Below are 25,666 nucleotides of genomic sequence, written 5' to 3' on the forward strand. Positions count from 1 at the left end.
TACCCTTTTTTAAAAAAGATTTTATTTATTTGAGAGGGAGCATGAGATGGAGGAGAGGGAGAGAGAACCTTAAGCAGGCTCCACACCCAGCATGGAGCCCAGTGTGGGGTTCGATCTCACGACCCTGAGATCATGACCTGAGCTGAAACCAAGAGCTGGCCACTTTGTGCCCCCCAGGCACCCCTATTTATTTTTTAGTATAACCACTAAACCATTACCAGACCTAAAATATTTAGGGGGGGGGTCTGTTGTTTCTTTTTTTAATATATTTTTAAACTTAAATTCAATTAATTAACATATAATGTATTATTGGTTTCAGAGGCAGAGGTCAGTGATTCGTCAGTCTTCTATTGCACCCAGTGCTCATTACATCACACGCCCTCCTTAATCTCCATCCCCCAGTTACCCCTCCCCCCACCTCCCTCCCCTCCAACCAGACCTAAAATATTCACATGATTATATGCTGTACTAAAATCATCAAGTAGCCTGTGAGTTTTTAATTGTCTTTGATTGTCTCTAATATGTTTTTACACAACATTTGAGTATTTGTGCGTTTTACGGTGAACCCTCCATAGCTGCGATGTGCACAGGCTCTGCAGCCGTCCTCTCTAGAGTCCGGACGGACACCCAGGCTGCTTCCAGCAGCGCGGGAGCCAGTGCTGCAGAAAGCACTGTCTTCTATCGTGTAACTGCTAAGCGCTGCCTGTTTACCAGGCACCCGGGCAGGCCCTGGAGGGGCACAAGGACACAGTTGGACATCAGTGTCTGCCGCGGTTCACCTTCCGCGGCGGGAGGCTTTGTGTAAGCTGCCCCAGGCACAGATGGGGGTCTGAGCACAGACGGGGGTCTGAGGGCCCCCCTCCCTCAGCTGTGGCTGGAGAAAGTGGGGTGATAGCGTGAAAGCACTTTGCCAACTGTAGAGTGCTGGGACCACGTACTTAATGCTGAACTCCGGTAATTGGATGCGAGGGAGAGTGATGGGGCTCCAGCCCCCGCCCCACGTTCTACCACGACAGGTCTTCTTTGCCTGGCCACATCCTGACGTTCCATGTGAGATGTTGTAATGGGTAAAGTTGCTACTGCCTTTAAAAAAAAAAAAAAAAAAAACAAGTGTGTAAAGCCCACACTGACCCGGCCAGAGGCCATAGCACTGTGTATTGGGGGCCTGGTGGGAACCCATGCGGGGAGGTGTTGCAGACCGACCACCCCGGAGTGAAGGCCCCCTGTGCTGCCAGTGCTTGGAGCCCCGGGCCCAGGCCTGGGACAGAGGGCCTAGAGGTTCCTGGGTGCCAGTAGAAGTCCTGCCCTGAGGCTCCCAGCTCCGGAATCATAGGCTGCCCTTCCCACTGTCGCTCCCAACCAGCAAATAACGCGGTGGAGGTGGGCCAGGCCCCTGGAGGGCCCAGTGAGCGGAAAAGACAGTCTGCAGGGGACAGGAACAGGGACAGCAAAGGGCAAAGGGGGAGAAGGCACAAGGAAAACACAACCCAAAGGCCCCTGGGAGTGGGGAAGTTGCTCCAGACCCCTGCAGAGGCTCTGTAAATCCCAGGGCGCTTAGACACACTGCTTGTCCCAGTCCTGCAGCCCAGGCTGACTGTGAAGGGTTTCTTCCAAGTGGACTGGGTTCTGATAGATTATCCTGACAAGTGATCAGCTGGTCGGTCTGGTTTTGACGGACAACCAGAGACCCAAGCTAACCTGCACCTTGGATCCTTTGCTGACCGGCCGCGGGCCTGAACGGCCACTGTTAATTTCACCGTGGGTCAAGGTGGCATGGTCTTCCCAGCAAGCGTCTTCTGCAGAGCGCCCTCGAAACAATACTCCTGCGAGTCCATGACACTTGGGGGAAAAGTGTCAGAGCTCTGTGGGAGGTTACAGTGCCCAGCAGCGTACTCAAACTCTGAGAAGCCCTGCCGCAAAGGAAACTCTTTCATTTGGCTTAACCAGCACTTTCCAAACTTGTATGACCTTCCTTTTTCTTCCTCCTCAATGATAACTCAAGGTCCCGGCGTTTGGAGGGAATGTGTCGGGCAACCCCTGTCCAGAGGGCTGTGGTTGTCAGGGTGCACTCCTAGCTTTCCCCAAGGCTCCCCCGCCTCATTCAGATGCTTTGTTTCACAGATTGTCCTGCGAGGTCCTGAGCGACAAGAGCCTGGAGACCCTGCTGCACCACTTGCCCCGTCTGCCCCAGCTACGCCTGCTGCAGTAAGACCGGTTTCCCCATCTCCCTGTGCTGGGCTGAGGCTCTTGGCTGGCAGACCCGTCCCCTCCTTCCCGGCCACTCCTTTCTCTTGGGCTCTTCTGTTTTATCTGGCCAAGCTGGGAGCTCTTCCCAATACCTTACTAACCTTATGGGGGGTGCTGTGTGATCAGTGTCTTCATCTGACAAATGGGACTCCTATTCCTCAACCCCTCCCCCAGGGCTGGGGCTCCAACAAGACAGGTGTTCTCCAGGCACCTTGAAGGATGGCGGGTCTATGGCAAATGGGCTGTTGTACTTCTCCTCACCCATGGAAAGGTCACCAGCTCCTAGAAAGGGACCTCACGGATGTAAGTGGTGTCTATGTCACACACCGGTTTTTTAAAGGTCACCGTCTAACTCAGCCAAAGGGGAACTGAAGCAACATCCTCCAAAGTATTTAAAACTCGACTTTCTAATTTCAGCGCAGACTGGTTAGAATTTAAAAAGGATTTACTTTAAATACTCTTCCAGCGGGGGGAAAGCAGCTGCAGCTGGGATGGAAAAATACAACGGGAAATTAAATCATACCGTTAATAACAGCAACAGAAGTACCAATGCTAGGGCGCTCTGGGACGCCCGAGGCAGCTCACTTCACAGCCAGATCTTGCTTCTCCCCGCGTCCTACTGGGAAGGGAAGGAGGAGCCGTGTGACATTCCAGAGGTGGGCAGAGGCGGCAGAGCTCACGTCCACGCACGGCCCCATGATGGGAAGGGCTCCTTGGGACACATAAAGTGGCAGGCTAAAATGAGCAGGTGGGAAACCCCGGACCAGGGAGGGACTTCTCCGTGCCCACATCACACAGCATCAGCCCCTGAATCTCCTCTGTCTTTGGAATGAGGTGGCCAGCCTGCCCCACGCCAGGGCTCACGCTTCATACTACTCGGTCCATACACTGCTTGGAGGGCTGGAGACACAGCAGAGAGGGGGTAAAAAGACTAGGTCCTTGTCTTCTTGGAGCTTAGCTTGTAGTAAAGGGAGCTGGACAGTAAGCAAGTAAAAGCAAGTACGATGAGTTCAGACAGTGATAAGGTATGTTTCTAGGTAATGTGGTAAAGAGTGTCTGCAAAGGTGAGGGTGGTCAGGGGATGCCTCTGAGGAGGGATACGAAGGTTCCACCTGAAGGATGAAAGGGACAGCCTTGTGAAGAGCGGAGAACAGCATTCCAAACAGAGGGAAGAGCATATAGGAGGCCCTGAGGCAAGATTGAACTTGGTGGGCTCAAGGAACAGCCAGAGGCCACAGGACTCTGGCAGGCACTGTGGCAGGACGGGAGGTGGAGAGAGGGACCTGGGCCAGGTCACAAATGGCCTGGGAGCCATGGGGAGGAGTTTGGGGGTCTTGTCCAAGGGGACTTGAAAGCCAGAGGTGTGATGTGTGTCTTCTTTTTTTTTTTTTTTTTGGTTAAAATTTTATTTATTTATTTGACAGAGAGAGAGCACGAGCAGAGGGAGAGGGAGTGAGAGGGAGGGAGAGGGAGAGGCAGGCTCCATCCCAGGACCCAGGGATCATGACCTGAGCCAAAGGCAGATGCTTAACCGACTGAGCCACGCCGGTGCCCCTGTGATGTGTGTTTTCAAAAGCTCAGTCTGGCTGCTGGGTAGGGAAGCGGTTGGGGGACAAGAGTGGAAATGAGAGCAGGGAAGAGGCTGTGGAGGGTCGGAGATGGTGCGGGCCGGGGATGGGTTGGCCCCAGGGCGGAAGCAGGTAGATTCAGGGTGCATCTTGAGAGTGGAACGGAAGACAAGCCAAGGGAGGGTTTATGGGGTGAGGGAAGTGGAGGGGCCAAGGATGCCTTCAAGGGCAAGATGGAGCCATCTCACTTTCTCTGAGGCAGCGGTTCCCAGCGAGGGGGGGCCGGTGCCCGTGATATATGGCCGTGGAGACCTTTTTGGTTGTTGTGATGCGGGACGTGGACAGGGAGAGGGAGAGCTATGAATGGGGTTTAGTGAGTAGAGGTCTGCAATGCCGTGGAACCCCCTGCAGCACAGCCCCAACAATCACGAATTATCTGGCCCCAAATCACCGAGAAGCTATTCCAAGGGCCTACTGCTTCCCATTGCCTGCCAGCAGGACTCGCCTGTTAAGTCTGTGCTTGAGGGCAGAAACAATACGGTAACAAAACAAGCACGGGTATCAGGCGCTTGATGTGGTCAAGTCCTCACCCTAGAGGAAGGTACACCACGAGTAGTTCTGTTTTCCAGGTAAGGAAGCTGAGGCTCAGAGAGGTTAAGTGACTCTACCAAGGACACACAGCCAAAAGCATAATTGGAGCTCAAACCCAAGTGTGCTTGACCCTAAGTCCCCATTTGTCCCTCTCGAGTCCTTGCCTTCCTCCTTATTGCCCTGCTGACCCGCCAGCCCTCCTTCCCCTCTCTCTCCTTCCCTTCCAGCCCATCCAGGCTACTTGCCCCCTCTTGCTTGGCTCCGGCTTGCCTACATAAGGCCCCGCTCTTTTCCTTCCCAGGCTAAGCCAGACAAAGCTGTCCCCGAAGAGCCCCCTCCTGCTGGCCGACCTCTTCAGCCTGTGCCCACGGGTTCAGAAGGTGGATCTCAGGTGGGCATTGGCCCTAGGACAACCGGGTCTAGTCTTGGCGGGTTGTGCCCTGTCTGGTGGGTGTAAGGGGTAGGACGGAAGTGGTAGGACCCAAGTCAGGGGCTTGGCTTCTGGAGGAAGGGGTGTCAGGCCCCAGAGGCATCCTGGGGCTGTGGCCGAGGGTGGCTGACTCAGGGACTGTCTGCGCCAGGTCCCTGTATCACGTGACCCTGCACTTCAAGTCTAGCGAGGAGCGGGAAGGCGAGTGCTGTGGGTAAGTCCCTGAAACTGCGCCCGGGCAGCTGGTTGGTACTGGGGACAAATAGACTCACCTCCTGGATGCCTAGAGCAGAGTGCAGGTGGCCTGCCATGGGGCATTTCCTTGAAAGGACCCAGCAAGGAGACTCGTTTCCTCCAGCATAAAGCAGCAGAGGTCCAGAAGGGCCAGGCTTTGGCAAAGCAAATAAGGAGTACCTGTCTGACTAGACCGGGGCCCAGGGGCCTAGTCCAAGGGAAAGGACTTCATAACCGGCCCACCAGGCTTTAAATCCCAGCTCCGCGGGGCCTGGCGCCTTGCACGAGCTCCTTAACCTCCGTGACCCTCAGCTTCCACAGCTGGTAAGGGAGTCACCATATTGCAGGATGTTTGCAAAGATTAACTGAGACAATGTGTGAAGTGTGGAGCACTCATAGACACAAGTATCCTTGCCCTGCTGGCTCCTGGACCCGTGCTCCCCGGTTGCCTGGGTGCGAGGGAGGAGGTGCTGCCCCAGGGGCAGGAGGATGAGGAGGCCAACCTTTGCACGCAGAGACGGTGTTTCTGGTAACTGATACTGCTGGCTCGCTGAGAGAGCTGTGAAGTAACAATGAATAGGAGAATCAAGACATGTCGAATAGCTGCAGGGCACCATTCTAGAGCCTTCTACACATGACATCCTATAAGCCGTGGTCACAGGGCAGGAAGGGGGCAGCTGGGACTTGAACCCAGGCCATTCTGCAGTGTTCCTTGCCCCGGGGCAGGCAGACTTTTCCTGTAAAGCTTAGATTGGAAGGAGTTTGGATTTGCAGGCCGCACGATCTCTCTGACAGCCATCCGACCCCGCCATTGTAGCTTGAAAGCAGCGGGGACAATAGGCAAAGCGATGCCCGTGCCCGCGTGCCGGTGAAACTCTCGTTCGTGGACGCGGAGACTTGGATTTCGTATATTGCACGTGTGTCAGGATGTCGTCTTCTTTTGATGTTTTTTTTTTTTTTTTGTCTCCATCATTTGAAAATGGAAAAATTATTCTTAGGCTGCAAAAACCAGGCAGCCCTGGGCTGGAGTTTCCCACCTCCTTTTCTAGCCCAACACTACCCCTGACTTCTAGAATGCCCAGATTGTTTCTAAGCCCACGGTTTCCAAAATGTAGGACAGAGACCAGAATGAGGGCATTTTTTTAGGAGGTTGGGCACAAGTACGGTGGTTCAGTGTCACTGAGTCCCTTCGTGAGGTCCTTATTACCTTTTCGCTTCTCATTCTGATTAAGGCCATGAGGAAGTCTGGATGGGGTGTTGGCGTGACCTTAGCACGGCTCCAATGCTTGCCGAGTCCCCTTTTTAGTGAAGGGAGAGAAGCCCCAGCAAGGACATTCTGGCTCAAATTTAGGGATGATATTTGGCTCCCGTTTCATGCATCCTTATGCTTGCGGTCTGTTTGTGGTGTGCGTGCCACTTTTCCTTTTGAGCGAACGATAAAAGGTTTCCTTTTACAATAAATGCATCCAATGAAAAGAAAGAGCTGATTTTAAAAATAGGAAGTAAATAATAGTATAATCAGGAATTTAGGAACCGGGGGAAAATCAGGAAGGAGAGGAACAGCGATAAAAATTTGAGATATTGATTTTAGGTACTTTCTGATTTTAAGATTCTGCTGCTTCTTCCCTGTTTTTTTGTTTTGTGTTGTTTTGGGGTTTGTTTTGTTTTGGTTTATTTTTTTTAGTTGTTGGCTGGTGATCGGTCCTTTGTTTACCTTGTCGTGTGGTCTCGATTTAGACCTTTCAAAGACAGACTTTCTGTTACTTTGTGTGTGGCTATTATTTATTCATTTTTATTCGAGTATAGCTGACCTACACCGTTGTATTAGTTGCAGGTGTACAACCCAGTGATTGGGCAGCGCTGTACCTTAGGCAGTGCTCACCGTGATGGGGACAGTCGCCACTTGTCACTATACAACGTTATTATAATATTATTGACTATATTCCCTACGCTGTACTTTTCATCCCCTTGACTTATAACTGGAAGTGTGTACCTCTGAATCCCCTTCACCTCAATTCCAGTATCAAAGGCCAGAGCAGGCATCACCCTTCTCTCCCTCCCCTCCCTGCATGTCTGGTCATTGACATGACCCCAAGGGCTGTGGCTCTCCACCTTGAACTTGAATCAACCACGGAGAGATCCTTGCCCCTGTCGTTTCTGATTCAGTGGGTCTGGGCCGGGTTCCTCAAATATGCATCTGAAGGAGTTCCCCAGTAGTAAGGAGCCTGGGGGTGCCAGGTGGCATCTGCTGTGCGGGAGATGGACGTGGTGGATGACAGGGAGTTCCAGAGAATCCAGAGGCCACACCCAGGACAAGCCAGGGCAGAGCAGGTCTGAGTGGCTCAGGCGCCCCTCCTTGGCTTGTGGCCCCTCCTCCAGCAGGTTCACGGACTGTGGCCTCAGTCAGGAGCACGTGGAGCCGCTGTGCTGGCTGCTGAGCAAATGTGAAGAACTCAACCAGCTGGAGTAAGTTGGGGGTGGGGGAGGAGGGAGAGGAGCACGGGAGCTCAGGCCTGGCTGGCGCTGCAGGGGTGTGTGGGTGCGCACGTGTGTGTGCACTCAACACCTGTCGGGGCAGCTCGCAGGGATGCCTGGGACGCATACTGGGTCACATCCATAAGATTTCCCTGTACCCATTTCATCCTTCCACTCCCCACTCTTGCCATGATGGGGCCAGTTCAGGGTGTACCCCTTGATCTACTTTGGGGAGCCCTTCCAAAAAGGGCTACGGGAGCCCCTGGGCTTCATGGTGATCAAGACATTGGAGCTCTGCCGGCGGATGGGAACCCAAACGAAGAATCCCTTGGTCTGCCTGGCAGGTGGTTAAAAGTACCCAGTGGCTCCGCCTGAGGAGGGTCCCGGAGCCAGCGGGGGTGGAGCCTCGTGGGCTCTTGTGTTGTTGAGAGGCGGGATCTGTGTGGCCTGTCTTGGGTGCCCAAATAACACAACCCCCTCATGGGTAGAAAAATAAAAATAGTCCACACCCCCCGAGCACCTTCTCCACTGTGCTAAGCACTTTACATCATCTTTTTATCCTTCCAAAGCTCTAGGTCCTGTGTGCCCATTTTATAGATGAGACCACTGAGGGACAGAGGATTTAAGAACTTGCCCAAGGTCACACAGCGAGGATGATGATGAGTCTGTGCTCACAACTGCTAGGCGTCCAGCTCAGGACATCAGTGGGATGTAAAGAGAGCTGTCTACAGCGCGCACACACACACACACACACACACACAATTTAAATTCCAGTTGTGCTGTGGCCAAGAGAAATGGGGCTGATCGAAATCATTGTTAGAAAGATACATAAGCAGTATGTCTTTGGGTTTTTCTGTTTTCAATAGTAGAGGGAAACTTTTCTGATTGTAAAGATTACTTTATTAAATGGCTTTATGAGACAAACCACTTTTTAATTTTCAAAACCTCTCCCGAAAAGACAAACAAGCCTCAAAGGTGTCATCATCAGGGACAAAACGAGTTCAAAGATGCAGGACAAAAATCAGACATTCTGGGGCATGCCGCCTATGTTATTCTGAAAGCGTAGCCGCAGCCGTAAAAAATACAAGGAAGGGAATAAAGTATTCAGTACGGTTTCCATCCGGTGGTGCATTCCCAAAGCAAAAGAAGGAAATCTCCTGGGTAAAAGCAGCTTCCAAACATCTTTCTTTTTTCCAGAATTTATTCTTGTTCAAAGTTACAGTTCTCACCTGTTGTGAGCCAAGGGCATAGTAAAGGCAAATGGGGTTTTGTCTGACTCCGGAAGCCTGGGGGAGGCCCGGGGGCCCTGGGCGGGGGCAGCAGGCACTGCAGGGAAAGGGGGACCGCTCACCTGTGGTGCTGGGGGGGGGCAGCGCAGGAGCTGTCGTGTGCCGGGCGATCGTTCTGGGGGTGCCGGAGGTGCTGATGCGGTGGGGGTGGGCATGGTGCTGTCCAGTCGCAGCGACCGTGGTGGTGACGATGGCACGGAGCTACTCCTGTGCGGGTCGAGTACGATGATGGTCAGTGTGGAGAGGGGGCTCCGGCTGAGGGGCACGTCGGACTGCCAACAGCCTCTTCTTCTCGCCTCTTGCAGCCTCTCAGCAAACATGCTGGGTGATGATGGGCTCCAGTGCCTCCTGGAATGTCTGCCTCAGTTGCCCATCTCTGGTTCGCTTGAGTAAGTGAGGGGCAGCCTGGGGGACAGCCAGAAGGAAGATATCTCGCCCCCATCTAGGCAGAGGCTGTGACTAAAGCCTGGTGACCCAAGCTGACTTAGGGACAGAGAAGTGGCAGTGTCTCTCTAACCAGCTGACTCAGCACCTCAGCTGTCCTGGCTTCTAGTCTATCCTGTCCCTGAAGCCCATCTGACTAAATCTATGGGACACAGAGTTGGAGACGTCCCCACAGCAGGGAGGGTCCCTAGGAAGTCACGCACATTCTCAGGCGATCTCCCCAGTAATCTGGGAGACAAGCGACCAGAGCCCAGATACAGCAGTTGCTAGGCAGCTGAGCTTTGGACTCTGGGTGTCCCTGAGCCCCTGGGGCTGGAGTTGCCCACCTGGCCTCACTGACTGTGTCAGCCCCAGTGGGTGCAGTTCCTGAAGACTCAGGGCCGGGTGCCTGTCCTGCTCGTGGGGGGAGAGTGTCCCTCTGGCCTCCCTCTGGACCTCATGTCTGCACCTGGAGAGTGGACACTTGGACATCGAGGACCGTCCTCCTGGAGATGACAGCTGGAGGAGAGGAGACGAGGGGGCGGCTGGGCAGGGCTGCACTGAGGTGCTGCCCCAACCCCCCATCCTGAACCTCATTCGCTTCCAGCCTGAGTCACAACAGCATCTCCCTAGAGAGTGCCCTGGGCCTGGTGAAGACGCTCCCCTCCTGCCCACGTGTCCGGGAGGCCTCTGTGAAGTAAGACCTTGGTGCCACTTGCTCCCCTCTGAGTCTCAGGGTTCCCTGAATGGGGGATCATGGTTTCCATCCTCTGAGGCCTGTGTGACATGGGGACCAGGGAGGTCATGGGGTGGGGGAGGCCAGGGTTCAGTGTCCTCACAGAATGGGGGTCTCCTCTGGTCTCTCCTTCCGTGGCTTCTACCCTCCCTTGTCCCTGCGGGCCCAGCCCCCTTGCCTCCTGCACCCCCTGGTGCCTGGAGCTCGGAATGTGGGGTCTCCGGCTTCCCCACACCCTTCTCTCTGCAGCCTGGGCTCTGAGCAAAGCTTCTGGATGCACTTCTCCAGACAGGAAGAGGCCGGGAAGACACTGAGGTAAGGCCTGCTCTGGGGTGAGGGGTCAAGGGGAGGGAATGGGGAAGAGGAGGCTGACCCTGGGGCAGCTTCCATGCCTCCTTCTTCTCTTGGCCCTTCAGACACCCTGCTTCATGCTCACTGCCTGGGTTGCTGCCCCCAGATCTGCCTTCCCCCTGAGCCCCCCGCACCTCCAGTCCTTGGGCCGGGCCTTTGCATTGATGGGTGCCTCTTAGCCGTGCCTTAACTATAAGCCTGGAGGCTTCTGAGTACCATTGTTAAGAGCTCAGACTCTGGAGCCACCTGGGGTAAATCCCAGCTCTAGCATTTGCCAGCTGTGTGACCTTGAACAAGTGACTTCACCTCTCTGTGCTTCAATTCCTCATCTGTAAAATGGGAATAATAGTAAGACTTGCCCCTTAGTGTTATCATGAGGCTTAAAGGCATTGATATGTATGAAGTGCCTGGCCAGGCCCTGGCTCACTTGAGTGCTGTATCAGTTGCTGTTATTATTACCCCCTGGTAGCCTGCGACGCTCTCTCTCAGCCTCACCACCACTGCCTCGGGTCACTTCCTCTGTATGTCTTTCTTCAGCTGTGATCATGGCCTCTGAACTGGGCCACTGCCTCTGGCCAGGCCTCCTCCAGTCCATTCACTTCACAGCACCCAGAGGGATCTTCCCAGCACACATCGGACTGGGTCACTCCACTGCGCTAAGCCCTTCCGTGGCTCCCCATTGCCCCCAGGATCCGGTTCAAATTCCTTAGCTTGGTCTTCTCCCTCAGTCTGATCTGGCTGCCAGTTCCCATCGTGTTCCTCCTCACCCCCCCAAAACAGATACCCCACACCACGGCCACACCACACACGCCATGCCACACATCCACACACCCACGTACATATACGTACAACGCACACGTATGCACACACACCATACAAACACGTGCCACCCATACACATCCACAGAACACGCAGCACACACCCACAACACACCCATAGCACGCACGCACGCACGCACACATCCACAACACACCCATAGCACGCACGCACCCACAACACACCCATAGCACGCACGCACGCACCCACAACACACCCATAGCATGCACGCACGCACAACACACCCATAGCATGCACGCACGCACCCACAACACACCCATAGCACGCACGCACGCACCCACAACACACCCATAGCACGCACGCACGCACCCACAACACACCCATAGCACGCACGCACCCACAACACACCCATAGCACACACACACACACAACACACCCATCGCACGCACACACACATCCACAACACACCCATCGCACGCACGCACACACCCACAACACACCCATAGCACGCACACACACACCCACAACACACCCATCGCACGCACGCACGCACCCACAACACACCCATAGCTCACACATACACACCCACAACACACCCATAGCACGCACACACACACCTATAGCACGCACGCACACACCCACAACACACCCATAGCACGCACGCACACACCCACAACACACCCATAGCACGCACGCACCCACAACACACCCATAGCACGCACGCACACACCCACAACACACCCATAGCACGCACGCACACACACCCACAACACACCCATAGCACGCACGCACACACACACAACACACCCATAGCACGCACGCACGCACCCACAACACACCCATAGCACGCACGCACGCACCCACAACACACCCATAGCACGCACGCACGCACCCACAACACACCCATAGCACGCACGCACGCACCCACAACACACCCATAGCACGCACGCACGCACCCACAACACACCCATAGCACGCACGCACGCACCCACAACACACCCATAGCACGCACGCACGCACCCACAACACACCCATAGCACGCACGCACGCACACACAACACACCCATAGCACGCACGCACGCACACACAACACACCCATAGCACGCACGCACGCACACACAACACACCCATAGCACACACATACACACCCACAACACACCCATAGCACGCACACACACACACAACACACCTATAGCACGCACGCACGCACACACCCACAACACACCCATAGCACGCACGCACACACCCACAACACACCCATAGCACGCACGCATGCACCCACAACACACCCATAGCACGCACGCATGCGCACCCACAACACACCCATAGCACGCACGCATGCACACCCACAACACACCCATAGCACGCACGCACGCACACCCACAACACACCCATAGCACGCACACACGCACCCACAACACACCCATAGCACGCACACACACACCCACAACACACCCATAGCACGCACACACGCACCCACAACACACCCATAGCACGCACACACGCACCCACAACACACCCATAGCACGCACACACACACCCACAACACACCCATAGCACGCACACACACACACAACACACCTATAGCACGCACGCACGCACACACCCACAACACACCCATAGCACGCACACATGCACCCACAACACACCCATAGCACGCACACACACACACAACACACCTATAGCACGCACGCACGCACACACCCACAACACACCCATAGCACGCACGCATGCACCCACACAGCCCAAGCGACCTTCACTCCTTACTGAACATGCACTGCCCCACGAAGCTTCCTTCCCGCCAGGCACTCAGCCCAACACGCTTTTCCCTGTATTTTTCGAGATAAAATCCTCCCAATCCTTTCATACCCAGCTGAAATGTCAGCCTCTCATGGAGGTCTCCACAGGTCCCTGTCCCGTGACCCTGAACTGCCCTGTGGGGCCCGTCCGCCGGCCACCCAGGGCCAGAGTGCCAGGAGGGTGGGGCCCCAGCAGCAATCCCAGGCCTCCTCCCTCCATGGGAGCGTGGGGTAAAGCGGTACCAGAGTTGGGCCGCGGGGGTAGGTTTGGGGTGTGGAGTCAGGCCGACTTGGACTGAAACCCGATTCCGCCCCTCCTCACCAGCTGTGTTGGGTTGGTCAGTTTCTCGGCCTGTAAAGGGTGTGGTTGGAATTGCATGCAATGCCACATGTGACGCAAGCTCACCGGTGCGTCCAGATGCTGGCCCGGGCCTGGCACAGAGTCAGGGCTCAGGAAGGGACACTCCCGGCCCTTTCTTGGCAGGGTGGGGTGATCTCTCTCAGGAGATAGGAAGCTTCCAGAGCTGGAACTACATCTTTAGCCTCTTCTCAGGCCCTCATTCTAGGCCTTTGCCCTCAGTGTGGGGCACCCCATAGGCCCTGGGGCAGATGGGAGGAAGCAGGACAGCAGCCCCACAGGCCTCACCCGGGCTCTGCCCCTTCCCCTCTGCCCTCAGGCTGAGCCAGTGCAGCTTTGGGCCAGAGCATGTGCCCAGACTGGCCGCCGGCCTGAACCAGTCCCTAAAGCTGACGGCGCTCACGTGAGTCATCGGGCCCGCCCACGGGGGCAGGGGAGGGGTGGGGGCTCCCGGTGAGAGCCCCCCGGTAACAGGCCTCTGTCCCTAGGCTGACCCAGTGCTGCCTGGGCCTGGAGCAGCTGACGCTTCTCCTGAGTCTGCTGAGGTGGCCAGTGGGGCTTTTCAGTCTCAGGTACTGTCTTGCTTGGTGCCCCTGGGAAGGGCTGGGGGTGGGCCCCGGAGAATGGGTCTCCTCCAGGACCGTGGCCCCAGCCACACCCTGCACCCAAATCCTGCCACTTGGACCCTGCCTTTAGCCCCAGAAACCCCCTCGGGCACACGGAGAAGCCACCCTCCTTGAAGGGGGGGCCTCTGCATGGGCACTTAAAAAAAAAAAAGGAAACCCCGAAGGACACCCCGCTGAGGTCAGCGGTAACCGATGTCATGTGTGCATGCTCACAACGATCGTTCTAAAACTTTCAGAAAAGGGGCTGCTGGAGGGGAGGGGGGTGGGGGGACAGGGTAACTGGGCGACAGGCATGAAGGAGGGCCCGTGATGGAATGAGCGCATCATGCATCTGATGAATCCCTAAACTCTACCCCTGAAACTAATGATACGCTCTATGTCAACTACCTTGAATTTAAATGACAAAACAAATAAAATAAATGGAAAAAAAGAAAACTTTCGGAAAAGCAGAGAAGATACCAACAAGTAGAGGGCCTAGTGTTGAGGCCTGGTACCCTTAGCCCCTGGGCTCGATGGGGGCTCGGGGTTCTCCATACCTGCTTCATCTTTAAATTTTTTTGACTAAATTGTTCTCAAGTGATAGATCTCATAAAACATGACTCCTGAACATTTCACCGCAAATTTTAAACAGTAAGGACATTATCTACACAATCCCGTTGAATGAGGACATCCAGGAGAACTGGTAGCCATTCTGAGTGTCGTGATGACCCAGTCCAATCGAAAAGGTCCCACTGTCCCCAGATAGGGCAGCTGGCTCGTCAGACCCAGGATCCAGTCAAGGCCCACACTGGCATGGGGTGGAGATGGCTCTTCGGACTCTTAATCCGTGTCACAGACCCCCTCCCCGCTTTCCTCTTGTATGTCAGTGACCTGTGGACAAAACCGGCTGCTGGGCTGTGTCTACACTCGCTGGCTCTGTCTGGTGGCTTCCTTCTGACATCACTGTGTTTGTTCCTCTAAACTCCTGACTTTCCTGGAGTGGAAGTTAGATCCGAAGGCTCCATGAGACTCAGTTACATATTTGTGTCCAAAACCCTGACGTCATGGCCCGTGCTGTGCATGTCTCAGCACAGCCAGTGACAAGGCACTTGAGGTCTGGTTGTTCTCCCAAATGCCATTCTTTTTTCTTTTTTTTTTTAAGATTTTATTTATTTATTTGACAGAGAGAGAGCCAGCGAGAGAGGGAACACAAGCAGGGGGAGTGGGAGAGGGAGAAGCAGGCTTCCCGCTGAGCAGGGAGCCCGATGCGGGGCTCGATCCCAGGACTCCAGGATCACGGCCTGAGCCAAAGGCAGACACTTAATGACTGAGCCACCCAGGCGTCCCCCAAAATGCCATTCTTGTTTGATTGTGGTACAATAGGCCTAACATAAAATTTACCATCCTAACCCTCTTTAAGGGTCCAAGTTCAGGAGTGTTAAGTACATTCTCATTGTTCAGCACCCGTAGCTCTTTTCTTGGAAAACCGAAACTTCACCCCCATGACGCACATCCCCGTTTCCTCCTTCCCCGGCCCCTGGCAGCCTGCATTCTCCTTCTGAATCCACGGATCGGACTGCTCTAGGGACCTCCTAAGTGGGATCAGGCAGGATCTGTCTTCTCTGTGACTGGCTTGTGGCACTGAGTGTCACGGCCTTAGGGTCCTCCCGTGTTGTAGCAGCTGTCAGAGTTTCCTTCCTTTACAAGGTGACTGATGTTGCGTTGTGCGGAGACACCGCGTTGCGTCAATCCATTCATCCGTCCGTCGACACTCGGGGGGACCACCTTCTGGCTGCGGTGCCTCATGCTGCTGCGACCACGGGGGTGCAAATACCTCTTTGTGTCTCTGCTTTCAGCTCTTCTGGGTATATACCCAGAATGGCTGGGTCACCCAAAATAACGCTTTAAAATAAAACTTTTCGTACTCTAAAAATAATCCGTACTTGGTGTAGAGATTTGTGGAAAATCCAGATGAACATAAGAAAATAGTACTTTGAAAAAAAAAACTCACATTACTTCAAAAGCAGAAATATTTTAAACAACTCTCTTTTTTTTTTTTTCTGCTTCTAAATTAATGCACGTACATTGTAGAAAGTCCGGGAAAATATTGGAAACTAAGGAAAAAAGGAAAAAAACCACTCGTGAGACTTCTACCATCTGAACAACCGTCATTAACTTTTTATATATTTTCCTTGTATCTCTGTCTCCCTGTTTCTGTCTGTGTTTTCTCCTCTTTCCATACCTGTTCTTCCTTTTTTAAATACAAAATGGGAATGTTTTGTATACAGTTTTAGTTCCTTATCTTTGCCGTGCAACGCTATATAGACCTTTCCTTAAATCTAAAACTGTTGTTTAAAAAAAGAGTATTTTCTGCTGGCGATCGTCGCAGTAACTGTCAGAACAAGGATGATGTTAATTTCCTGTTTTATGTTTGTGCCTAGTTGTGTAATTTTATAGTTTTTAAATAAACAAAACCAAGAAGCTCTGAGCCCCACCCTTGGCCCTCCCCCCCACCCCTCCCCAGCCCACCCTGGGGGATTTCATCTCCTTCTCCTTCCGCGACAGGGTGGAGGAGCCGTGGGTAGGCAAAGCCGGGGTGCTCGCCCTGCTAGAAGTCTGCACCCAGGCATCAGGCAACGTCACTGAAATAAGGTGAGTTGAGGGAGGAGGCCCCTCAGAATTCTTCATCTTTTCATGACTTTTGGGGCCATCGCTCACCTAGACATCAGTCTCTTGCCCTGTGTGGTAATAGCTACGTCACTAGCAAAGTCTCTAGATCCCCGTGATGGCAGGGGCTACACATATTTGTTGGGACCTGTGCAGTAATCAAGCTACAGTGCCAGAGAGAGGAAGGCAGCCACAGAATTAAGACAAAGAGCTGGTGGATCCCAGGTGGACACAGCTGGGAGTCCACTCTGGTTGCCTGAAGCGGCCCCTGGATTACAGTAAGCACATATCGTGGCTCTATGACTGGAGGTGACAGAATGACATGGAGCAAAGGCTTTGGAGTCCCACTGACCTATGGCCAGATCCCTGCTGGGCCTGGGAGCTCGGAGTCAGTAGACCGGCAGCCCCAGGCGGAGCTCAGCCTACATGGGAAAGTGGCTTTGGACCTCACACTGGCTACCCCTTCTCTCCTCAGCATTTCCGAGACCCAGCAGCAGCTCTGTCTCCAGTTGGAATTTCCCCGTCAGGAGAACCCAGAGGCTGTGGCCCTCAGGTGGGACCTAGTACCTGGGCCCCCAGGGGGGTCGCTGGAGACGGGGTGGGAAGAGGGGTAACCTCTGCTTCTGATCAATAGTTCTTGTGCCTTGCTCAGAGTCCTTTGATGTCCAGAGTGTCTACATGGCCAAAGGTCTGGCCCAACCTGCCCAACCCTGCCTCAGACCTCAGTCTCAGCTCCAGTCATCCCCACCACCTTTCAGTTCCCCCAACACTACCTTGCTCCATTTGACCTCGGGGCCTTTGCACAGGCTGTTCCTGGACCAGAATTTTCTCTCCTTGCCTACCCTCTTCCTCCTTTACCTGGCTAACCCCCCCTTATCCTTCAAGTCTCAGCTTAAATGCCACCACCTCAGGAAAGCCCCTCTGAACCCCCAGACGTAGTCATGTTCTCCCATGATCCACTCTTATAGATGCCTAGATTCACAGCACCCCTAATCCATACAGCACATTTTGGAAATTAAAATGTCACCCCTTTTGAGTGAATGCAGCCCTGCATATGTACATTCTGGGGAACAGACCACAGCTGGATCTCAGCCCCAGCTCACCTCCTTGGCTGGGTCCCTTTGTGCAGTGAACAACATGCACAGCTATACCAGCTGCCCCGTCTGGACTTCTCCTTCATAGCACTTCCCATAATAGAATAGAAAATTGCGGGACTTTATTTCATTAGCGTTTATCCCTAAAAGGTAAGTCCCCAATGGTGACCCAGGTGTTCAGAAACTCCTGCCTCCCTGTCTACCTCCAGGTTGGCTCACTGTGACCTTGGGACCCACCACAACCTTCTTGTCTGGCGGCTGATGGAGACATGTGCCAGGCTGCGGCAGCTCAGGTCAGACCCCTGAAACACCATCTAGAGCCCGGAGTTCGCTGGTCACCCCCCAGTGCCCACGCCAGGCCACGTGGGAGAGGCTGGCCAGGCCGGGATGGGAATGAGCAGAGCCCGGGGAAGCATTACCTTCTCTGGCCTTCTTGCTTCTCTAAGCAGGAGAGAATCGCACTTGGCCAGTGGGGGGAGATTCCCAGGGTGGCATAGGTGCCCCCGCCGGGAGCTCTTGAGCTCCCCATCTCTGTGTGCTGGATGATCTCTGAGGTGCATCCAACCTGAAATCCTCTGGAATATGCTTGGGCCTTTTCAGCTTGTCCCAGGTGAACCTCTGCGACACCAGCTCCCTGCTTCTGCAAAGCCTCCTGCAGTCCCTCTCTGAGCTGAAGACATTCAGGTATGCAGACGAGATGTTCACTGCCCCCACACTTCCTGCCCTCCCCAACCCGGGCTCAGCGGAACTCTGTGTCCCCACCCCGGGGACTGCGACCACTTGCGGTCCCGGAAATCATGGCAAGGCGTGTGGTCATCCACAAGGCCACGTAGTAAGAGTGATTTCCTCCTCAACGCTTTCTCTTTTCTTTTTCTTTTTTTCCTTTATTATTTGAAATAACTACAAACGAACAGAAGACCTAGGAGCAGTTCCATATATCATTTTCCCAAATTCACCCCTTGTCTATATTTTTTCGCATTTGCTCTTTCTCCCTTCCTCCTTCCTCCCCCCTCCCTTCTGTTCCCCTCTCTCCCTCTTTTTCTGAGCCATTTGAAAGTAGTTGCATAAACATGCCCCTTCACCCCTTACTATTTCAGTGAATTTCCTAAGAACGAGAACATTCCCTTCCATAATCCAGTAAACATATAAAATTATGGAAATTTAACGTTGGTTAAAAAAGGACTTGTCATTTGCCTTTTGTCTACAGTTTGGAACAGCCCTTGGCCCCTCTTTGTCTGGCATGATATTGTCATGACATTTACATCGCAGCGATTTTGTCAGATGTCCTTCCGTTTGGCCTCAGTGTTTCTTCGCGTTGAGATTTAAGTTCTGCACGTGGGGCAGGAATCTCACAGAGGGGTTACTGTGTTCTCCCCGGGAGGCACGCGTTGTCTCTTTGTCCCCTGACTGGTGATAAGAACTGTGATTACCCAGTGAAGGAGGGGGTGTCTGCCGGCCTTTCTCCCCCTGCAAAGCTACTGTTTCCCCCTTTCTCATTAACCCATATCTTGCAGGGACACTTGAAGACGCTGTAGATATCCTGTCCTTCCTCACATTGTCATCTACTAGTTTCAGCCTCCGTTGATAATTCTTGCCTGAATCAAATGGCACTATGACGGTTGCAAAATGGAGCTTTTCTCACTTTTAATTCTCTTTAATCCAGCTGATTACATCAAGGAGAAGCTGTCCTGTTGGTGCCAGTGTACCTTTAACACCTCTCTAATACCTGCTACTCATTTTTGTGGTTTAAACAAAGATGCAGGGGCGCCTGGGTAGCGCAGTCGTTAAAAAGCGTCTGCCTTCAGCTCAGGGCGTGATCCCGGCGTACCGGGATCGAGTCCCACATCGGGCTCCTCCTGGGAGCCTGCTGCTTCCTCTCCCGCTCCCCCTGCTGTGTTCCCTCTCTCGCTGGCTGTCTCTCTGTCACATAAATAAATAAAATCTTTAAAAAAAAATAAAAAATAAAAAAAAAAAAATAATAAACAAAGATGCAGATCTCGCGGTAAAAGCCCGGTAGCTAGCTAGACTTACGGCGGTGCCCGCCCAGGCGTAGATGGCGATGTTGCTACCCGAATATGGTTTAGGGACATACTCAACTAACTAGTCCTAGCTGTATCTAAGCTTAACGATTCCACGGTGGGGGAGATTTGTGAAGGGAAGGAGGGCCCCTTCCCCCTGCCCCACCCCTCCTCCTTGGCCTCTGCTACCAGCATTCGGAGCTCTCTCGAGACCCAGAGCCCCAATCTGACCTGCTGCCCTTTGACCCCCACCAGGCTGACCTCCAGCTGTGTGAGCTCCAAGGGCCTGGCCCACGTGATGTCTGGTCTGAGCCACTGCTACCACCTGGAGGAGCTGGAGTGAGTCGCAGAGGTGGCGGGTGGGGGAATCCGGGAAGGGATGGCCCAGCCAGGGCAGGGGTGGAGAGGACAGCTGGGCCTTTGGTACAGTGGGTGGTGGGACTTCAGCCTCTCACTGGGCTCCCTGCTGAAGCCCAGCAGCCCTGGGTGTGGCCTGGGAAGGCTGAGCATTGTCTTTTTGGTCCCAACTTATCAGTCGCTCCGAGTGACCCAGGACGGATAACCGTGCCCGTCTGGGCTTAGACTGGCTCACGTAAAATGTAAAATGGGGGTCATCACCCTTCTCTGCCGAGGTGACTGTGGGCGTCAGGGCACAGAGAGGGCTAAGGGGCCGAAGGGATCACCGCACGTGTGTGTGTGTGTGTCCGTGCGTCCCCTGTCCCTGGCTTCCTCTTTTGCAACCCTCAGCCAGGACACCCTTTCTCAGCTGGGTCAGCTGAGATGGCCATGCCCCCTCGTCAGAGACCCCAGATCCCAGCCCTTGGAGCCAGCAGTGCCCCGGCGGGGCCTGGACAAAGAAGGTGGTCCAGGATCTGCAGACCCCACGCTGCCCTCCTGAGGGCACTAAGCCACGGGGCTAGTGAGACAGCTCAGCTCCAGGAGCCGGGCAGCCTTGTCCAACACTCACCTCGTACTTGGTCCCCTCCAGCTTGTCCAACAATCGGTTCGGCGAGGAGGACACCAGAGTGTTGATGGGGGTCCTGGAGGGGATGTGCCGGCTGAAGAGGCTCAAGTAAGTGGTGGTGGTGAAAGGGGGTGGGGGAGGAGCTGGGAGCAGGCCTAGGGACCTTTGCATCTCTTGCGAACACAAACTGTGACGTCCCTGGATGGATACAGAATCGATACAGTGATCCAATCGCCCTCCCTTTGACTCCCTTAGCTGGCTCTGAATGCCGTCAAAATGCTTGATCCCCGGAAATAAAATACTCACACTGACCCAAGCCAGACATTAACTGGCTCGTGCCACAGAAAATTATAAGGCAGCTAACTTCAGGCATGGCTGTATCCAGGGGTTCTGTATTTGTTCTCTCTCTCCGCCCTGTCCCCACCCCCATCGCAACTTCATTCTCAGGCAGGCTGTCCCGGCGGCGGCAGGGTTCCTTTCTACCAGCCTCGCAGAAAGGGAGCATCTTTCTGTCTGTAGTTATAACACAGGGCTCTAGATGATTCTCACTGGACTAGCTCAGGTCACCTGCCCGCCCCTAGGCCAAGCACTGTGGGTCTAAGCACACGGTCTTCTGAGCGGCCAGATCTGGGTTACATGCCCACCCAGCTATCTGGACTTGGAGGGCCGGTGGTGTTTCAGGGTGCTATTGTCAGAAGGAGGGGAAACAAACTGTGGGCAGGTAAGACCTACAGCTGCCCACTGCTATTTGCTTACAGTCATTTCCTTACTCTCCCCTATAATTTGGAATCACCAGGTTCCAGCAAGGGCAGAAGCAACGTGAAGGACAGGACCCCCCGCGTCCAGATATAACAGCATCTAGATATAGCCTTTTACATGGTGTCTTCTGCTTTTAATCTCTAAGTTTCTCTGATGACCAGAAATACACCCTAGTTATAAAAATTCCGTAATTGCAGAAATACGTAACAAAGGACACGAAAGCCTCCAGCAATGACACACCCTGGGGAAACTGCTGTGAATGAGTAGCCTTCTGACTTTTTGCCCGTTAACAGTAACATTCTCCCACTTGGTCCCTTTCTGCTTGTCCTAGGGACCAGGGCATGGATGGTGTCAGAGGGACCTCTGACCCGAGGACCCACATGTCTTTTTCCCGAGCTATTTCTTTGCCCGTCCCCTCCCCCGTGTGCCTTCACCTCTGCTCAGCCTCCCTTCCTTCTGGAAGCTTTTGTTGCTGGGGGGAGGGGGGAGGGTTGGAGGCCCAATGAGATCATTGATTGGCCCATGCACGCATTTGACAGGTGTTTACTGGGCACCTGGGCCAGGGCCTGGGGCTGGAGGTACTGCAGAGAACAGGACAGATGTGTGACCCTTTTCTGGTTTCCTAGGCAACAAGTGCCACCCCTTACCTCTCACCTCCTCGGCCACCCCCACTATTAAGGGGTCATAATGAAGAGAGGGGACGGATGGCTCCCCACTGCCTGGTCGCCTCTGCCTGTTCCAGAGCTGTCCTTTCCGAGTGTCTCCCCGCTGCCAGGCAACTCTCCTTGAGTTCTCCAGCTGACCTCTTCGAGCTCTCCATCTGTGGCCATTAAATGGTCAGGGGCATGACCCCTGGTTAAGAGCCACGCCACCTGGGTTCAGCTCTTAGTAGAGTGACCCCGTGTCCCAGTTTCCCCAGGGCTGAGAGTCCCACATCCTGGACCCCCCCTTGATTCTAGGCAGACCAGGACATCTCTGAATGTGTGAGCAGGGCAAGTTACTTCTCTGTGCTTTTCTCCCCATCTTAACTTTGGGGGTAATAGCTGTACCCACCTCTTAAGGTTGTGGCAAGGATTAAATGAGATAATACATATGAGGTCCTTAGAACAGAGCCTGGCACAGAGTTCACACTCTGCCAGTACTGGCTGCTGCTGCCATTATTATTATTATTATTATTATTATTATCATCATCATCATCATCATCATCATCATCATCATCATCGTCATCATTCCCCTCTCCTGCCCAGGCTGGGGGCCTGAAGGAGCGTGATCCCATGGGTGACGTGTGGTTGGGGTCCAGGAATGGGAGTCTATGGCCTTGGGTTCTGTTCCCGCCGCCTCTACTTTCTGTGTGGCCTTGCACAAGCTCTGCAGTCACGCTCTGAGCCTCTGAACCTCATCTGCAAAATGGCGACAAGAGGTTCCACCTCTCAGGACAGCCCCGAGCCCAGTGCTCGGCCTCGAGCGTAGCTCGCTCTGTGCTCGCTGGGACGCCTGGCCCGCAGTCCGGGTCCAGTGTGATTCGGAACACAGACCGGCTGCCCGGGTGGCCTTCGCTCGTGCAGAGAGACGGCCTTTGGGTGTCTCGTGTGGTTTGGTTTTATGCAGTGTGGCTACTCCGTGTGGGTGTAAGTGGCTGTCTTGGAGGTCCCTGGGGATTGCTGAGTGCCGAGGCCTCAAGACTGGGTGGGGCCTCGCTCTGCACCTGTGATGCACCCCAGTAATGCCAAGGCCTCCTCTGGCCTCCTCTCCTCCAGCCTCAGCCATCTCCCGCTGGGCAGTGCTGCACTGGCCGAGCTCACTCAAGGACTGAGCCACATGACCCTCCTGCAGAGCCTCCGGTGAGTGGCTAAGTGACCCCGTGGGAATGAGTGGGAGGACGCGGCCCAGCTCTGTGGGGACCACCGCCCAGGGAAGCACTAGGGGCACTTCCCTGAGGACCCTCCGTGGTTCCCGTCCTGGGGACGTTGCTGCCCTCCCAGGTCGGCGCCCACTGCTCTTGCCTTCCGGTGCCACCAGCTCCCTCCTGCTGCAGAAGTGACCGGAAGGGGTTGGACCCGAGTCCTGGAACAGCCCTTAATGTGCACATGTTCCCCTGTGTGCTTGTTCCCGTGTCTGATTCTACGTGCCTGGGTTGCCCAGATGCCGCATTTCTAACAAGCTCCCAAGTAATATCGATCCTGGGGGCCGCAGACCAATAATGAGGGTCTAGACTCCGATGTGGTGACCTTGACATTCTCCCCGTGGGCCCCTGGCCACCTTGATTAACAGATACAGCACCTTCTTTTCTTGGGATTTTGCAAAACGTAAAATGCAGTGACTACAGATAAACCCAGGCGACAACACAAAGATGCTTTGTCTCCCCAAGTCCCTGCCCCACGCGGGCCACGAAGAGTACGCAACAGACAATGTCAGAGAGTTCTAGGAAGCCTATCAGATGGGACTAGGTCATTTCATCCAAAATTAATTTTTAGAAAGGCACTTCCCTAAAGTTTAATTTGTGAAATGAAAGAAAACAAAACAACCTTCATATCGTCAACCCAGGGCTGAGACAGTTGGCCTCTGCTGGTTTGTTGGGTTTTGTTTTTCACTTCTTGTGGAGGCAGGGTGAGATCAGGGTACAGAAAAGACAGTAAATTGGCTTAATGGAAAAGCCCAGCGTTTGTATCGATGAGAACACCTGTGCTGTGAAGAAAAGACTTGCCTAGGTTGCAGAGCCCGTGTGAACTGGCATTCAGCCAGGGTGGCCCGGTGCTCCCTGACACACAGGCAGAGGCAAAGCCTGGCCAGGCCAAAAAATGTGGCCACAGCTCCTGGGGCAGGGGAGGGGGAAGCTCTGGGCTTGCATTTCCACTTTGCCTGGGAGTCACAAGCGGTCCTTGGCTAGTCATGGCTCCTCCCTGGGCTCAGTTTTCTCATCTGGACTCTGGGTACAGTCATTCCCATCTTGCCTGTCCCCCTCCCCAATCCCTGAAGTTTAGTGATTGGCATATGGGTTCCTGGATGTGTAATAGCTTTGCAAACTGGAGCGTTCTTAGCACAGCACCTGCAAAGTCCTAGGCCTCTGCTCCTGACCAGGGCCTCTGCTCCTCCAGTCTGAGCAGAAATGGTATTGGTGATGTTGGCTGCCGCAGGCTTTTCAAAGCTCTCAGAGCTGCCAGCAGCTTCAAGGGGCTGGGGGGAGTTGCCTATCCCTCCCCCAACCCAACTTGGGCAGGGTCTGATGACAAAAGCAAGGGGCTCCTTGACTGAGTGTGCTCTGCCCAGCTTAGTCCCATCACTGTCACCCACTTCCCACTGCGTGACCCCAGGCCTAGACTGTCGGGAGACCTCAAGATAGGATGTGAGAGTGTGGATTGCATAAGAGGGATTGAGGTCAGACATCGGGGAGAACATCCTAAACAGAGGACGAGCGTTTCAAGTCCTCACCTAACACAGTGTGAGGGGACTTGCTCCGTGTGAGCTGGGGCCTCTCTCCAGATTCCAGCCTCCTCTTCTGTTCTGGGAGGGGGACATGGACAAAATGACATGGGTGGCAGGTGGATGGTTCCACTTCTCCTGTTCTCTCCCCAAGCTTGAGCCACAACCAGATCAGAGACATCGGTGCCCAGCACTTAGCTGCCGTCCTCTCAGAGCTGCCCGAGCTCAGGAAGATAGAGTGAGTGGTCAGTCCTACTGATGGGGGCCCCCAGGAGCCACACCACGGTCAGGGGAGAGAGCGGCCCTGGATCAGGCTGACATTCCTCCCCCAACCTCAGTGTCCCAAGGGGTGGGGCTGGGTTACCTGCAGGCCCTGCCAACTTGCCCTTCAGCCAGCCGAGGCCCTTCTCCTCTCTGGTCTTTTCTGCCCCGTCAGGCGGAGAAGGTGTGTGGCGGGGTGCGGTCTCTTGGGGCCCTAGCAGGTGCGGTGGGGTGGGGGGACCTGGGTGTCCAAGGGTCTAATGTCCGCGCCGCCCTCAGCCTCTCAGGGAATGGCATCGGCCCAGCTGGAGGAGTGCAGTTGGCAGAGTCTCTCGCCCTTTGCAAGCACTTGGAGGAGCTGATGTGAGTGTGTGCCCCGAGGGCTGCCCTCTGCCCTTTGTGTCCCCACAGCCCTCCCGGCCTTTGTGTTTCCCAGGGGGCCCAGGGCCATGCAGGTGTCTGGAGCCGGCTGCCCGGTGCTCAGCCTCACCCCTCCCCCGGTCTTCCAGGCTTGGCTACAATGTCCTGGGGAATGACACCGTCCTGAGGCTGGCCCAGAGACTGCCCCACCACCTGAGGGTCCTGCAGTGAGTATCTGTC

General features: G+C 54.5%; 1 protein-coding gene across 14 annotated transcripts in view; it reads left to right on the plus strand.

The window, feature by feature from the left end:
- The window catches only part of NLRC5 (NLR family CARD domain containing 5), an 86,300-nt gene that overhangs the window by 55,284 nt on the left and 5,350 nt on the right, over nucleotides 1-25,666 (plus strand). For 10 of the 14 annotated variants that reach the window (XM_087870436.1, XM_087870435.1, XM_045806840.2 and 7 more), the window contains 19 exons: nucleotides 2,122-2,205; nucleotides 4,708-4,797; nucleotides 4,988-5,050; nucleotides 7,450-7,536; nucleotides 9,140-9,223; nucleotides 9,865-9,954; nucleotides 10,243-10,308; nucleotides 13,598-13,681; nucleotides 13,767-13,850; nucleotides 16,449-16,535; nucleotides 17,026-17,103; nucleotides 17,854-17,937; nucleotides 18,245-18,328; nucleotides 19,918-20,001; nucleotides 20,651-20,734; nucleotides 23,143-23,226; nucleotides 24,960-25,043; nucleotides 25,346-25,429; nucleotides 25,576-25,653. In XM_087870436.1, coding sequence (XP_087726562.1) covers nucleotides 2,122-2,205; nucleotides 4,708-4,797; nucleotides 4,988-5,050; nucleotides 7,450-7,536; nucleotides 9,140-9,223; nucleotides 9,865-9,954; nucleotides 10,243-10,308; nucleotides 13,598-13,681; nucleotides 13,767-13,850; nucleotides 16,449-16,535; nucleotides 17,026-17,103; nucleotides 17,854-17,937; nucleotides 18,245-18,328; nucleotides 19,918-20,001; nucleotides 20,651-20,734; nucleotides 23,143-23,226; nucleotides 24,960-25,043; nucleotides 25,346-25,429; nucleotides 25,576-25,653 — 1,563 coding nt within the window. The remainder of the gene's footprint in view (nucleotides 1-2,121; nucleotides 2,206-4,707; nucleotides 4,798-4,987; nucleotides 5,051-7,449; nucleotides 7,537-9,139; nucleotides 9,224-9,864; nucleotides 9,955-10,242; nucleotides 10,309-13,597; nucleotides 13,682-13,766; nucleotides 13,851-16,448; nucleotides 16,536-17,025; nucleotides 17,104-17,853; nucleotides 17,938-18,244; nucleotides 18,329-19,917; nucleotides 20,002-20,650; nucleotides 20,735-23,142; nucleotides 23,227-24,959; nucleotides 25,044-25,345; nucleotides 25,430-25,575; nucleotides 25,654-25,666) is intronic. The other 4 variants (XM_087870440.1, XM_087870441.1, XM_087870443.1 and 1 more) reach the window with 1 other exon arrangement.

Source organism: Ursus americanus, chromosome 21 (genome assembly GCF_024610735.1).
Source record: "Ursus americanus isolate L20-20 chromosome 21, mUrsAme1.1.p, whole genome shotgun sequence".
Taxonomy (NCBI): Eukaryota; Metazoa; Chordata; class Mammalia; order Carnivora; family Ursidae; genus Ursus; species Ursus americanus.